At 47.5% G+C, this 12,027-nt stretch overlaps 1 protein-coding gene across 2 annotated transcripts in view; it reads left to right on the forward strand.

The window, feature by feature from the left end:
* Window positions 1-12,027, forward strand: part of ATOSB (atos homolog B) — a 436,391-nt gene that overhangs the window by 314,132 nt on the left and 110,232 nt on the right. For both annotated transcript variants that reach the window (XM_078674669.1, XM_078674668.1), the window contains one exon: window positions 5,500-7,076. In XM_078674669.1, coding sequence (XP_078530795.1) covers window positions 5,709-7,076 — 1,368 coding nt within the window. In that variant the 5' untranslated portion in view covers window positions 5,500-5,708. The remainder of the gene's footprint in view (window positions 1-5,499; window positions 7,077-12,027) is intronic.

Here is a 12,027-nt window from a genome sequence, read left to right on the forward strand (position 1 = left end):
ATTCACCGGATTCCGGGTTACCAAGGGCAGAGACAGCACAAGCTGCTAGATGGGTGTTTGAAGGCTAGAGTGAAGCCTCCCCCTAACTGCCATGGTTCCCGAGGAGACAAGTCTTACATAATGTAGAGGTACAATGTGACCTACTACCACAAAACGAACCATATATATATATATATTTTTAATGTAGTCCGTTTTCCTTTAAGTAAAACGGGATGTGTTTCAAAATGAAATAAGCAACAGAAAGGTAGCCAGTCCAGCTGTGCAAAAAGGCCTTCCACTGTGCGGCAACATGTGTGTGAGAATTGCTGATGTGCTTTGACTGAGTGTGCCCTGGGCTCCTGCCAACCAGGTGCCCAGGGCCTGTGTTTCTTCCCTAAAACTGTGTTGAAACTAAAACCCAATTGGCATCTCTAGCCACCTATCAACCCCAAGTAAATGGTACCCTAGGTACCCAGGGCATGGTGACCAGAGAAGACCCCCTAAGGGCTGCAGCACTTATTGTGCCAGCTTTAGGGGCCCTGTACCCTGACATCCACACACTGCTTTTGCAGGCTGAGTGTCTAAGTACAGAACTAAACTAAACTAAACAGAGAGTCGACATGGCACACATCCCTGTGTGCCATGCCCACAAGCTCACTGCCCTGGCATCCATCACAGGGACTCATGCACCTGTGCCCTATGCCAGTGGTGTGGGCACAGGTGCATGAGTCCCTGTGCCCTTACAGTACCGAGGGCCATTCCTGGGCACTGTAAGTGCAGTGCTGCCATTAAGAGTATATGGTGCTGGGAGGTTGTCATTACAAACTCCACAGCACCATGATGGCTCCACTGAAGACTGAGAAGTTTGATATCAAACTTCTCAGTACATTAAACCCGCACTGATGCCAGTGTGGGATTTAATGTAAAATGCACGACAGAGGACATCTTAGAGATGCCCCCTGAATCCTAACTAGCTCGCAGTGTCCTGACTGTGTGGCTACCGAGGCTGCATACATGTTTCTGGACCCATGGGTCGAAAGCCTCCTGCTCTCGGGGGCCTGGAACAATGCACATCCTGGGTCAAGGTGCCAGGCCTCCTCCCCCAGGATGGGGAGGGGAAGCTTCAAAGGCATACCGCCTTTGTGAGCTTCTCCAGGCCACTTGCTGTACTCAGCAACTGGCCCCCACCGGTTCTGATCCCGTCTGGCGGGAAGAACGGTTGGAAAACCTAAGTGAGGAAAGGGGGTGTGCCAGCCTATGCCAACCCCACCCCTCAGGTGGGGGAGGCGAGGTGAAGCACGACTCCGGGCTCTGGCCATCTTGAAGATGGGGAGCCCTGCCCAATCACAACTAGGCTCCTGCCTCCTTCCACAGGAGAGGAGCAGGCTAGGGGGTGTACCCACCCCAGGACAGGGACCCATTGGTCCTTGCCCTTGCCCTACCTGTAACACCCGTAAATTTAGTATTTAGGGGAACCCTGAACCTTCCTTCCTCAGATCCCAATTGCAACAAGAAGAGGAACAAGAAAGAAGACCTGCCGTGCAGTTGCTAACCAAAGGACGACACCCACTGACTTGGCACCAAAACCCTACAGGCCTGTTGATCCTTGAACCTGCTCCTGCGAAACGCCGGCGGACAGCTACCTCAAAAACCCCGGAGGACCTGCATGCCTTGAACCTTCCAAAAGACTGGGACTCCCACGAGCAGTGGCTCTGCTCAAACAGCAATACCCCTGGTGCCAGCCAGGAACCGCGAATCCAGCCCACTCTGCACCCGCCGAGCCTGGCCTGTGCCGGAGTGAACCAAGACCACTAGGACGCCCCCCCGGCGACTGGGACCTGAAGTCCAGTGCCCAAAGACCCGCCTTGACGAACCAGATGACGCCTGCAGCCTCAGATCCAGGGACCCCCAATTGCGACCAGCTGAGGGTAAGATTTCCCGATGCCAAAAGACACCCCTGCACCCGGCGCCCCACAGCCCCCTGTGCCTTCCTCTGGGGTACCTACCTCTATTCCAGGATCCCAACTTACCTCTCGAAGTGGTGGTCGAACCTGAAGAATCTCCGTCCCCGAGCCAGCAGCCTTTGTTCATTTTTTAACTTTCTCATTGGATAACATTGCGCGCCCGACGGCTCAAAAGCACCCTGCCTCCAGCCGCCCGAGTGCCGCTGGAAGTGCAACTACTAGCCTACTCTACTTCCCCACTTGCCCTGAGCAAGTGACCAGGAGCTCAGCTCCCACAGCCGTGTGGCCTGCTTGCAGCCACCAACCAAAGGCCCCCTACCATCCATTGGATTGCTTTGGGCATACTCTCTCTGCACCCGGCTGCCCCTGTGCCGCTGAGGGTGTACCTACTGTACCTTTCCGATCCTGGGAGACCCCTGAGTCTATGCCCAAAACCTTAACTCCACCAGTCGAGTACTCACCTAAAAGCCGGTAACTCATTTTCCTTCCATAGGTTAACATTGACTGGTTTCACTTGAAATTTCTTCAAAGTATGGAGTTTTGAAACTTTAAAATATTCATCTAATATCGGCCGAATAAGGAATTTCGAATTACTCACCTGTGATCAGGAGATAAGCCAGTCCTGTACCTTTTAGCCCAGTACTGAACCGAGAATGTAATCCTAATTGTACTTACCCGTAACCTGAATTTTCTTCCATAGGAAACCATGGACTGCTTTTCTGTGAAATTTCTTATGTGTCGATTTTTGCAAACTAGAAATATTCTTTAAAAATCATACCCGTTATCAAACCGTAATTACTTACCAGTCTTAGGTAGAGGTCCCAGTGCTGAACCTAGGAGTCCAGTACTGGATTACAAAAGTAACGAGAACCTGCTTTACCTGTGACTTGAATTTCCTTCCATAGGATAACATTGCTTGGTTTTCACTGAAAAGTTTCTGAGTGTCAACTTTGAGAATACATTCATATTCTTTATAAATCACAACTGTAACCAAAACGCTTTTACTTCACTGTTTACAGCTTCGGTCCCGGGACTGAATCCAGGATCCAATCCTGTGGTTAGAAACGTAATCCCTAAAGTAATCAACTGCATTTATGTAGAAAAACCCATTGAGCTCAATGTAAAATTGTGTTTAGAATTGTGTTGCCTACTGCAACCACTGTAGCTATTGTATTTACAAAGTCTATTGCCTTTTTGCAAAGTAAAAACCTAAAGTCACTCATATTGAGAAAAGTATATTTTGATACCTGTTGGTTCTAAGATAAAACAACCATATCTTTTGATATGAAAACAATTGGCCTAGAGTTCAGTTCTTGAGTGTGTAAAACCTTTTGCTGACTGAGTGGGTGCAACAAATGCTTTACACTGTCCTCTGATACTGCCTTACTGCTCGACCAAGCTACCACTTTGGAGAGTAAGGTTATATCTAACTTTAACCTCTGTCATACCTCTGGGGACTCTATACACGCTGTACCTTACTTTGGTCCAATATATATAGAGCCACTTTCTTACAATGTGTCGCTGTATTTTTAGTAACTTTTGAACCGTTGGAGCTAGGAACAATTTAAACAAGGTTTTTGTTTTGGTAAAATCTGCACCTCATGTGAAAGATGATGGCTTATATGGCAAATGCAGCAAATCTCTAATTAGGCAAACATTTCTGCGACCGCACAATCGCATAAATCCAGTCACCCTGGTAATAGGTTACTGAACCGCACATTAGGGCTTTGCACATAGAAAAATGCTTTTTTCCAGTCACATATGGCCCAATTCTGCAAATCGGGTCGTTTGTGGCCTAAAAAAAAGCATTGTGCATCTGGCCCCAGATCTCTAGGTTTGAGGTTGATACTGCTCTAGCTGCTTTCAGCTAGAGCAGTACCAACCTTCCTCTTATCTAGAATATGTCAGCCTTCCATGGTTTTCTTTCTGTGGCTATGTAGTGGTCACCCAGTTTTTGTTCCTTGCAAAGCACAGGCCATCACACTTGCCTTGAAACGGAGCTACACTTGTCTTTAGTCATTGAGAGGTGATGCTGTCCAATACCAACAGGGATTGCTCTACCACATAGACAAACTAGGTGGTAAGATGTGCGCGACAAGCTCCCCAGCGTGTACAAACATACACAAAGTAGCTGGAGGGGCCTTGTTACAATCAACCTGCAACAGCTCTATCCATCATAGTTGAGAAAGGGAAGGTACAAAAGGGACAGAACTTGAGGCAAAGGCCAGTCCCCTCTATGCACAAATATGTGGGCACAGTAGGGCAGCTGTGCCACAATCTCATGCAGCACACACAATAGACACCCGGGTCCTGTACAGAGTGTGCAGACAATGAAGTGTTCGAGATACCTTACATATACAAAGAAGGATGCCCACCACTAGCTGTTACTGTAACAAATGGGCTCAGGCTCCCTCGGTCTAACCCTGAACGAAGGGAAGTGGCAAATACAGTCTGGTCCAGGATTCTCCGCAGCTCCAGTCAAGGCGCGGGTGCTGCTGTTGAAGGAGGCGCATTGTTGTCCGAGGAAGGTCGGTGCTGTAAAGCGAGTGACCACTGCTACCGGTGGTGCAGCCCTGCTGTCAAGGCAGAGTCCGGTCCGCCACTTTCTATACCGAGAAACATTCCACTGTCTTTCCTTTGGTTCAATGCACATGGATTTGGTTATTGAAGTACGTTTCACTTGGTTTATCTAAATCTTTATGATCCATATGTTAAGGAATACAAAGGGATTCCTGTCGAACATGTGGCTTTACTTCATGCAGACTATGCTCATTCGGGGGGCTTCTTATACCAAAAGCATCACTTAATGGAACCCATAAGATGATAGAAGGTGCCCCAGAGATTCCTAGTGTCTATGGATTTCTATCACTAAGGATAAGCAAAAAGGTTAGTCCTGCAGTCAGTGGAAGGGCTCAGGGCATTGAGTGGTATTACTTGGGGTTACATTCGCAGGAAGGTATACTGTGCTGTAGGTAGCGCCCCAATGTTGACTGCGGATGTTTCGAAAGCTATCTACGAATTTTCAGCTGGGAAGGTGACTGGTGAGAACGTCCAGCCTTCATTTATGAGGCACCTCAAATACCAGCATTACTGGATAGGAGTCTCTGCTGTGATGGACTAATAGTTCTTTTTACTGAGTTTACATTTTAAAAATATATTTCTTCTCTGATTGTTGTCTTGTAGATGTATAAGTATGATTTCTCTTTTAATGATTTACTTGCTGTCAATATTAAAATAAAAAAAAACAATCCCAATGAGCCCTGAAACAAAGAAGAATTGGAAACTGTTTCCAACCTGGAAGGTTTCCGAAGGTCTCGCTGTCTGTGGTCGCCACATATGGGACACTATTGTCTCCTGTCCTCTGAGTTACCGCTCCATAACAGATTTCTCACTCCTTTTGCACTGTTGATTGCTTATCTCAAAGGCAGTGGTCATTCCAGCCCCATCTCCACTTTTGAGGATTGGTCAGGTTGTAGGAGGAAAGTGGTTCTGTGCTATGGCTGCATTTGAAAAACACTAAGAGGTTTAACGCACTGTCTTTTCCTTCTTTCTACAGATGCAGCACTGCTGGGGACGCGGCCTCAAAGGGCCTTGTGGAGCTTCTTGAAGAAAAGCCAGCTCCTGTCTCTGCTGCCACCATAATCTCATCTTGGTCGCTCCCTCCGTTCGTTGAGAGCACTTTTCATTCTCTGCCCTGACCTCAGCATCATCTACATACATATTTTTTCATTTTGGCCCTGGAAGTGAACGCTGGCAGGAGGAGCAATGAGGCACATCCAGGTGGAGACATCCCCCAGGGACCAGGGCATAGAGTCTTCCTCTGCAGATAGCAGCACCTCGTCTGCAGGTGACGTCAACACCTTGGACTCCGGGCAGACCCAGGACTGCAGGTTTGTGATGGGTTACAATGAGCAGGACATCAAACGCCAGAAGGTCTACCAAGTGTCTGTCTATTCCAGCCTGTCCAACTCCTCAAATCCTGTAGACCAGAGAATCAGTGGCCAGCAAGCCATCAAGAGGGGTTTCCCTGACCAGCGGATCCCAGAGGCCAGCCGTGACCCAAAGAGGGCTCACTGGGGAGGTGCAGACAGTTCTATACACGACGGGGTCCCAAACCAACCCAAACATGACCAGGACAAGGTGAATTCTTGGTCAGACTTCTCACCCGGGGGATCTGATCACTCCGATACATGTGAAGATGGTTTACCCGCAGAGGAGCTGCCAATGTGCGGTTCAGCCCAACATTTTTGTCATAGTGGCCTCCAAGTGATAGAGCACAAGTGTGAGGGGGTCACTAGCCATGTCAAGGATTTGGGATTCAAGCATCCAGTCGGTCGGGTCTTCACCAAGCATGCAGGTGACCCATTGGGCAAGCCATCCTCTAGCAACCAGCGCACACCCTGCAGCACTTTGCACATTGTTGACCAGGGAGATTCATCTGGCCGACGTGTTCCCCAGGGGAAGGTTCCTGTGGGGATATGCCTTGCTGAAAACTCAAGAGAATGCCGAAAACCAGCAGGGAAGAGGTCACAACCTTTGGGAATCCATCCCCAGACACGACAGCCATGTGAAGGACATTCAAGATGGAGAGATTGCAACGTTAAAGATGATGGGGCTAGTAGCCAAAATATACTTGATCTTGATTTGCACAATATTGCACAAAACTACACAAAGCGCTCGTGTGTAAGGCACGACGAGGTGACTGCGGGAATATCTGGGAGTTCAGCCCTTGCACATGTAGGCCACAGTGCCTCTAATAGCCAAGGTTTGAGGAACGGTAGCCTTCCGAGAGAGGATAGTCTAGCATCACCCAATGGAATCAAAGAGCCAACCACTCCAAGGTCAGAAGGTTCTAAGGTCCAGATTTCAGAAAGCAATGGCTTAACGTCTTTGGAGAAGACCCCTGTGATGAGCAAGCCATCCGTCTGTGGTTTTGGTGGCTGCACAGTGAAGAGGAAACTCCTTCAATCCAGCGAGGCAGCAGATTCATGCTCGGAGGATGAAAGCCAGTTGACAGTGAAGAGGAGAAGAGTCCAGTTGTCTCACCCTCTTCCAGCGTCCTGTAGAAGCACAGATGCCAAAGCTGCTCCCTTCTGGAACCATCTTCTCCCTTCAACAAGAGACTCTTACATGGTGGGTGTCCTTTTATTTCTTTTTGTTACTGAGTAGTGATCTCTTCAAGACTTTTCATAAGATCTGTTCCCTTCCCCCATCCTGAAGAAATATGTCATACACATTTGTTTGGTGATGAGCCACTACTTACATCCCTCCCTACCCTCTCCCACCTCCTTGAGGGACTTCTTGAACCCACGCCTGGTAAATATTGCCACCCATCGTTTGTACTCATGCATAGGTATTTATTTTTTCCACCTTGTCATGTTGATCATTTTAGTCCTTCCGCTCTCACACCAGGGGTCACACGTGCCACCCTACCCTCCAGCACTCAGGGTAACTCTTTTTAATCTTTGTGCCAGTCTGGATTCCTTCCATTCCTCCTCTCTTCTGGATGTGCATTGGCTTTTATGCACCACATTCCATGAATGTGCACACTTCCATGCCTGAAATGTCATTTAATATCCCCCCCATGCTTTCTATTTACTTAAGACTCTTTCAAGGCTTCAATGCTTTCAAGGCCTAGATAGACTCCAGTTAATGTGCCAAGCTTCCTGCTTCCATTTGTCTATGCCAAGCAGCCAAGAGCAGGTTGTATGTGTCTACAAGATCCAATGACAAACCAGCAACATGGATTCCTGTATTGGGACGTTCAGGTCAATGGGTGTGATAATGTGCCTTTAGCACCGCACTCTGGGTCACTGTAATCACTAGTTCACTGGGGTCATTGCTGTAGCCGTAGCCCCTCAGCATGAGTTGTACAAAGTCAGTGAGGATACCCGTGTGTCATCAGCATCTTTCATACAAGGTCCACATGCAAAGGTCATTGAAATAGCTACGTCTTGTTAGCACCACACTGTTGGTCAGTGAGAGTAGACTTTGGTCACTGAGAGTAGGCATGTTCCATCAGCACGGTCCTTCGAGGCATCAGTGTTCCACAGTAACCAGGGATATTGTTGGCCCGGGAAATATCGCCCTTGGCATCATTGGAGGTAACCATATCTCATTAGGAGTTTGCACTAGTTCACCAAAGTCACTGCGAATAACCAGGTCCTGTGAAAACCAATTCTACATGCATACTGTTGGCACCAGTCCTTGGAAATAACGGGGATTATCTGAGTCCCATCAGCACTAGTCTTCCAAGGGCATTAGGGGAGTCTTGCTCCATCACCGCTGGGATTAGTGGTGCCCCTTGGCACCAGCCATCCAGGGTTTGTTGGGGATGGCCAAGTCCCGGCAGCACCAGTCCTTGGAAGTCACTGGGCTTTGCTTGCACTATCATCACCAGTCCAATGAGGTTACCGGTGATGTGTCTGTCCCATCAGCACCAGTCCTCCAAGGTCAATTGTAGGAGCGGTGTCCACTCAGAAACAGTCCTGTGAGTCACAGGTGAGGTATTTGTCCCATCAGCCCCAGTCCTCCAAGATCATTGGGAACAGGGGTACTCCCTTGGGATAAGTCAGTCATCCAAGGTCTTTGGGGATGGCCATGTTTCCTCGGCGATAAAATTAAACAATGTCCCAATTAAGCAAAAAGGACTCTTATGTCAAATCTAACTGGACTAACAAGAAAGACCAAAACACATTATATTCTAAACGAACCTTAGGAGAAAGATGCTGTTGCCACTTTTATGAACATGCACACTGTAATAATGTCATAAAAATATCACAACAGTAACCACAACGCAATAGATATAATTTAGAGTATCTCTTGCAATTTGTTCCATAAAATGTATACACATTATTTTAAAAATGGATTTCATCCAAAAATATTAAAACATACATATATAAAACCACAAAATATAATCACATGTCCAATACAGTTGGAGAAAAATGAGACAGTTGTCAATGTTGTCAAGTTGTCTTGTTAGTTCAGTTATATTTGACATAAGAGTCCTTTTTGCTTAATTGGGACATTGTTTAATTTTATCGTTGTACTTCCCCCTTGTCCCAGATTGGATTTGTAAGGGGACCTCCCTTCTTTGTTTAGTGCATGTTTCCTCAGCACCATTCCTCTGGGATTTCTTATCCCATGAGCACCAGTTCTCCAAGCTCACTGGTAATAGTGATGCTGGGCCAGTTCCGAACAGTGAATGACCGGATCGCCTCAGTACCAGTCCTCTGAGGTTACTGGGATGGCCATGTTCCCCCATCAGCAGTCTGAGAGTCCCTTGGGTTTGCGATGCCCCATCAGCACCAGTCCTCTAGGCAGGGCCGGTCCTAGCCATGGGCGGTATGGGCAGCTGCCCAGGGCCTCGCGCTCAGGGGGGCCCCGCCGCCGGCCCCGCAGTTGAATGGCTTTCAGATAGTCTTGTTCTTCCCATTAAATGTACTACTTCGTTTTTACACGAGTGCTGTGCTATTTCGTGGATGAATTGACGAGACAGTTAAAAGGTCGACAATGCTACTGCCTTAACTCCACTGTAAATTGGATAGGAATATGGGGGAAAGAAAGGAGAACATTTATTTACTTTAAAAAGGTATATTTTATGCTTTTAATATATCACTTCTTGGTCAATACAAAGTGCTGTAAAAAAAGACTGTGGCAGGCAGAAGAGGGAACATCTAGGCATAGTCCAACCAAATTGAGGATGTTGTACTCCCACCTGTGCGTAATCTGTGCTGGTGTGTGCAGGTGGCTGGTACCGACACTCAATTATGGAGACTGCAAATTATTTTTCATCTTCAGAATGTGATGAAAAATCACGAAAGAGAGAAAGGTGGAGAAGAGAGAAAGGAGGAAAAATAGAATGATGTGAGCAGTAACAAAGATAACCCAAAAACATGTAAACGAGGTGCCTTAACCTCGGCAGTCCTAAAGGCGTGGTGTAATTCCTGGGATTACGGGTGTGGGGGGGATGGAAAGAATGCCCGGGGGTCTTGGGACAGCAGCAAAGATAATTGTGTTTGTGTGAGCAGGTCAAGGGCGGGGCTGTGCTCTGTTGAAAAGGTGCCATTTGCGTTTCCACGCAACGAATGGCCCTTTTGTTTTCAGGATCGGCTGAATACTAATGGGTCAGGAGAGGCGGCTCAGAAGAACAGAGAGAAGCCGTGGCTGGGCAATGTTTATAGGCAAAGCGCCACACTTCTTTAAAGTCCAGGGGTGGTAGTCCCCACTTCACTGAGCTTCGAAACTCTGGACCAGGGCCCAAGTGTGGGGCCCCCTTCTCTTGGCCTTGCATCCATTATCCAGTGCTGTGAGGCCCAGGGCACGAGAGGCCCCCCTCCTGAGCCTTGCAGCACTGGATCAGGGTTCAAGGTCTAACTGTGGGCCCCCCTGCCCTTGGCCGTACTGTCATTATTCAGTACTGTGCGGCCCAGGGTAGGGTGCCACCCATCTCCTGAACTTCCTACTATTTCAGTATGACTGTGAAGCCATGGGATGAAACACTTCCCCCAGGGATTTGCACGCATTGAGCAGCTTATACGAACTAAGGAACTAGGTTAGAGTCTCAGCGTCTGCTGAACATTCAGTGATTCTGGGCATAACACTATTTCCACATGCCCCTAAAAAATGAATATATCATTTTGTAATGTAACTGATGGTCACGTAAAGCTCTCTAATGACTTAGGGCTCAGTTCACATCATGTAAAACTGAAAATCCTCTCACGTTCTGGAACTGTGAGTCATGCCTGACTTTGGTTCCAGAGTCCATGAAAAGTGTCAGAGTTTTAAATGTTGTGGGTGCATTTGCTGTGTGGGCAGTCCAGAGAATTTTCACATGCGCTGGAAGTAGGGGTGAGTGGGGTGCTACAGCCCTCCCCAAATAACCCTGCTGTTGTCCCACGGGTGAAGGAGCAATAAAGATGCTTTTAAATTATTGCTTTAATGTTGTCACATTTGTTGTGTGTGCACTTTACCCTGCCCTTTAAGGATATAAGTGGATGGGAGAGTGCAGAGCAAAAGTGAAGACAACATATAGCAATGGAGGAGAAATGGTAAAACTTCAAACGTGAGACAGTATGGGTTAAGAGGAGAAAGGTGATCAAGAGACAAGATGGTGAAGGGAGGCTGAGAAAGGAGAGCAGGTGAATATGGGGAAACAGTATGCTTAGACCAGGAGGAGGCGAGGAAAAATGTAAAGAAATACGGTACATGCATAAGAGGACCGTATGGGAGACATAGAAGGATAGAGGTGCTGGAAATAGGAGTGTGGGGGTGTTGGGGGGGGAGGGGAGACTGCAGTACCCCTGAAATTAAAATGCTGGAGTTCAGAAGGTGAATGAGCAATAAAGATGCCTGTAAATTTCAAAAACAGACGTTAAATGTCAGGCGATGTGTTCTGACAAATTGCTGCCTATTCTTTTCACATAGAGATTGTTTTCTTTTTTCTGAGTGCAAAGTGAGAGGGGCCCCCAACATTAAGCCTCATTGCAGACATAATCTATCCCTGTGAGGCCCAGGAGAGAAGGACCCTCTCCCTGGCTTCATACTTCTGCATTATAACTGCAAGGTCCAGGGCAGGTAAAAGCATTAATTAAAAGTTAATTAAAAGTCAGCGCCGAGCCAAAGCAAGGTGAGTGGCATAAACCCAGGGTCAGGGCTTTCAGTGAGGCTATTGCTTGTGTTCAGGAGAACTCTCTTCTTATTCCGACTGAAACCGCATTATTAGCAATAAAAGGGGAGCTGAAAATATTGCTGGAGAAAGGAGGTTCCATGGCCATTATCTTTCTCTACCTGAGCGCAGCGTTCAATACCGTTGGCTACGAGACTCCAGTGCTCAGGATAAGTGAAATAGGAATACAAAATTGTGCTCTGACCTGGCTTTTCTCGTTCCTAAAAGAAAAGTCCTTTCAAATTTGTGAACCTCCCTGTGATTCAGATGTCTTCCGTTTGAAGTGTGGGTTCCGCAGGGCTTTGCATTGAGGCCTACACTTTTCAACATTTATTTGAGTCTATTGGTAGACATCGTCAAGGAATTTTGGGTGTTGATGGTCTCCTATGCTGACGACGCCCAACTGGTAGTCTCCCT

Source organism: Lissotriton helveticus, chromosome 2_1, assembly GCF_964261635.1.
Source record: "Lissotriton helveticus chromosome 2_1, aLisHel1.1, whole genome shotgun sequence".
NCBI lineage: Eukaryota > Metazoa > Chordata > Amphibia > Caudata > Salamandridae > Lissotriton > Lissotriton helveticus.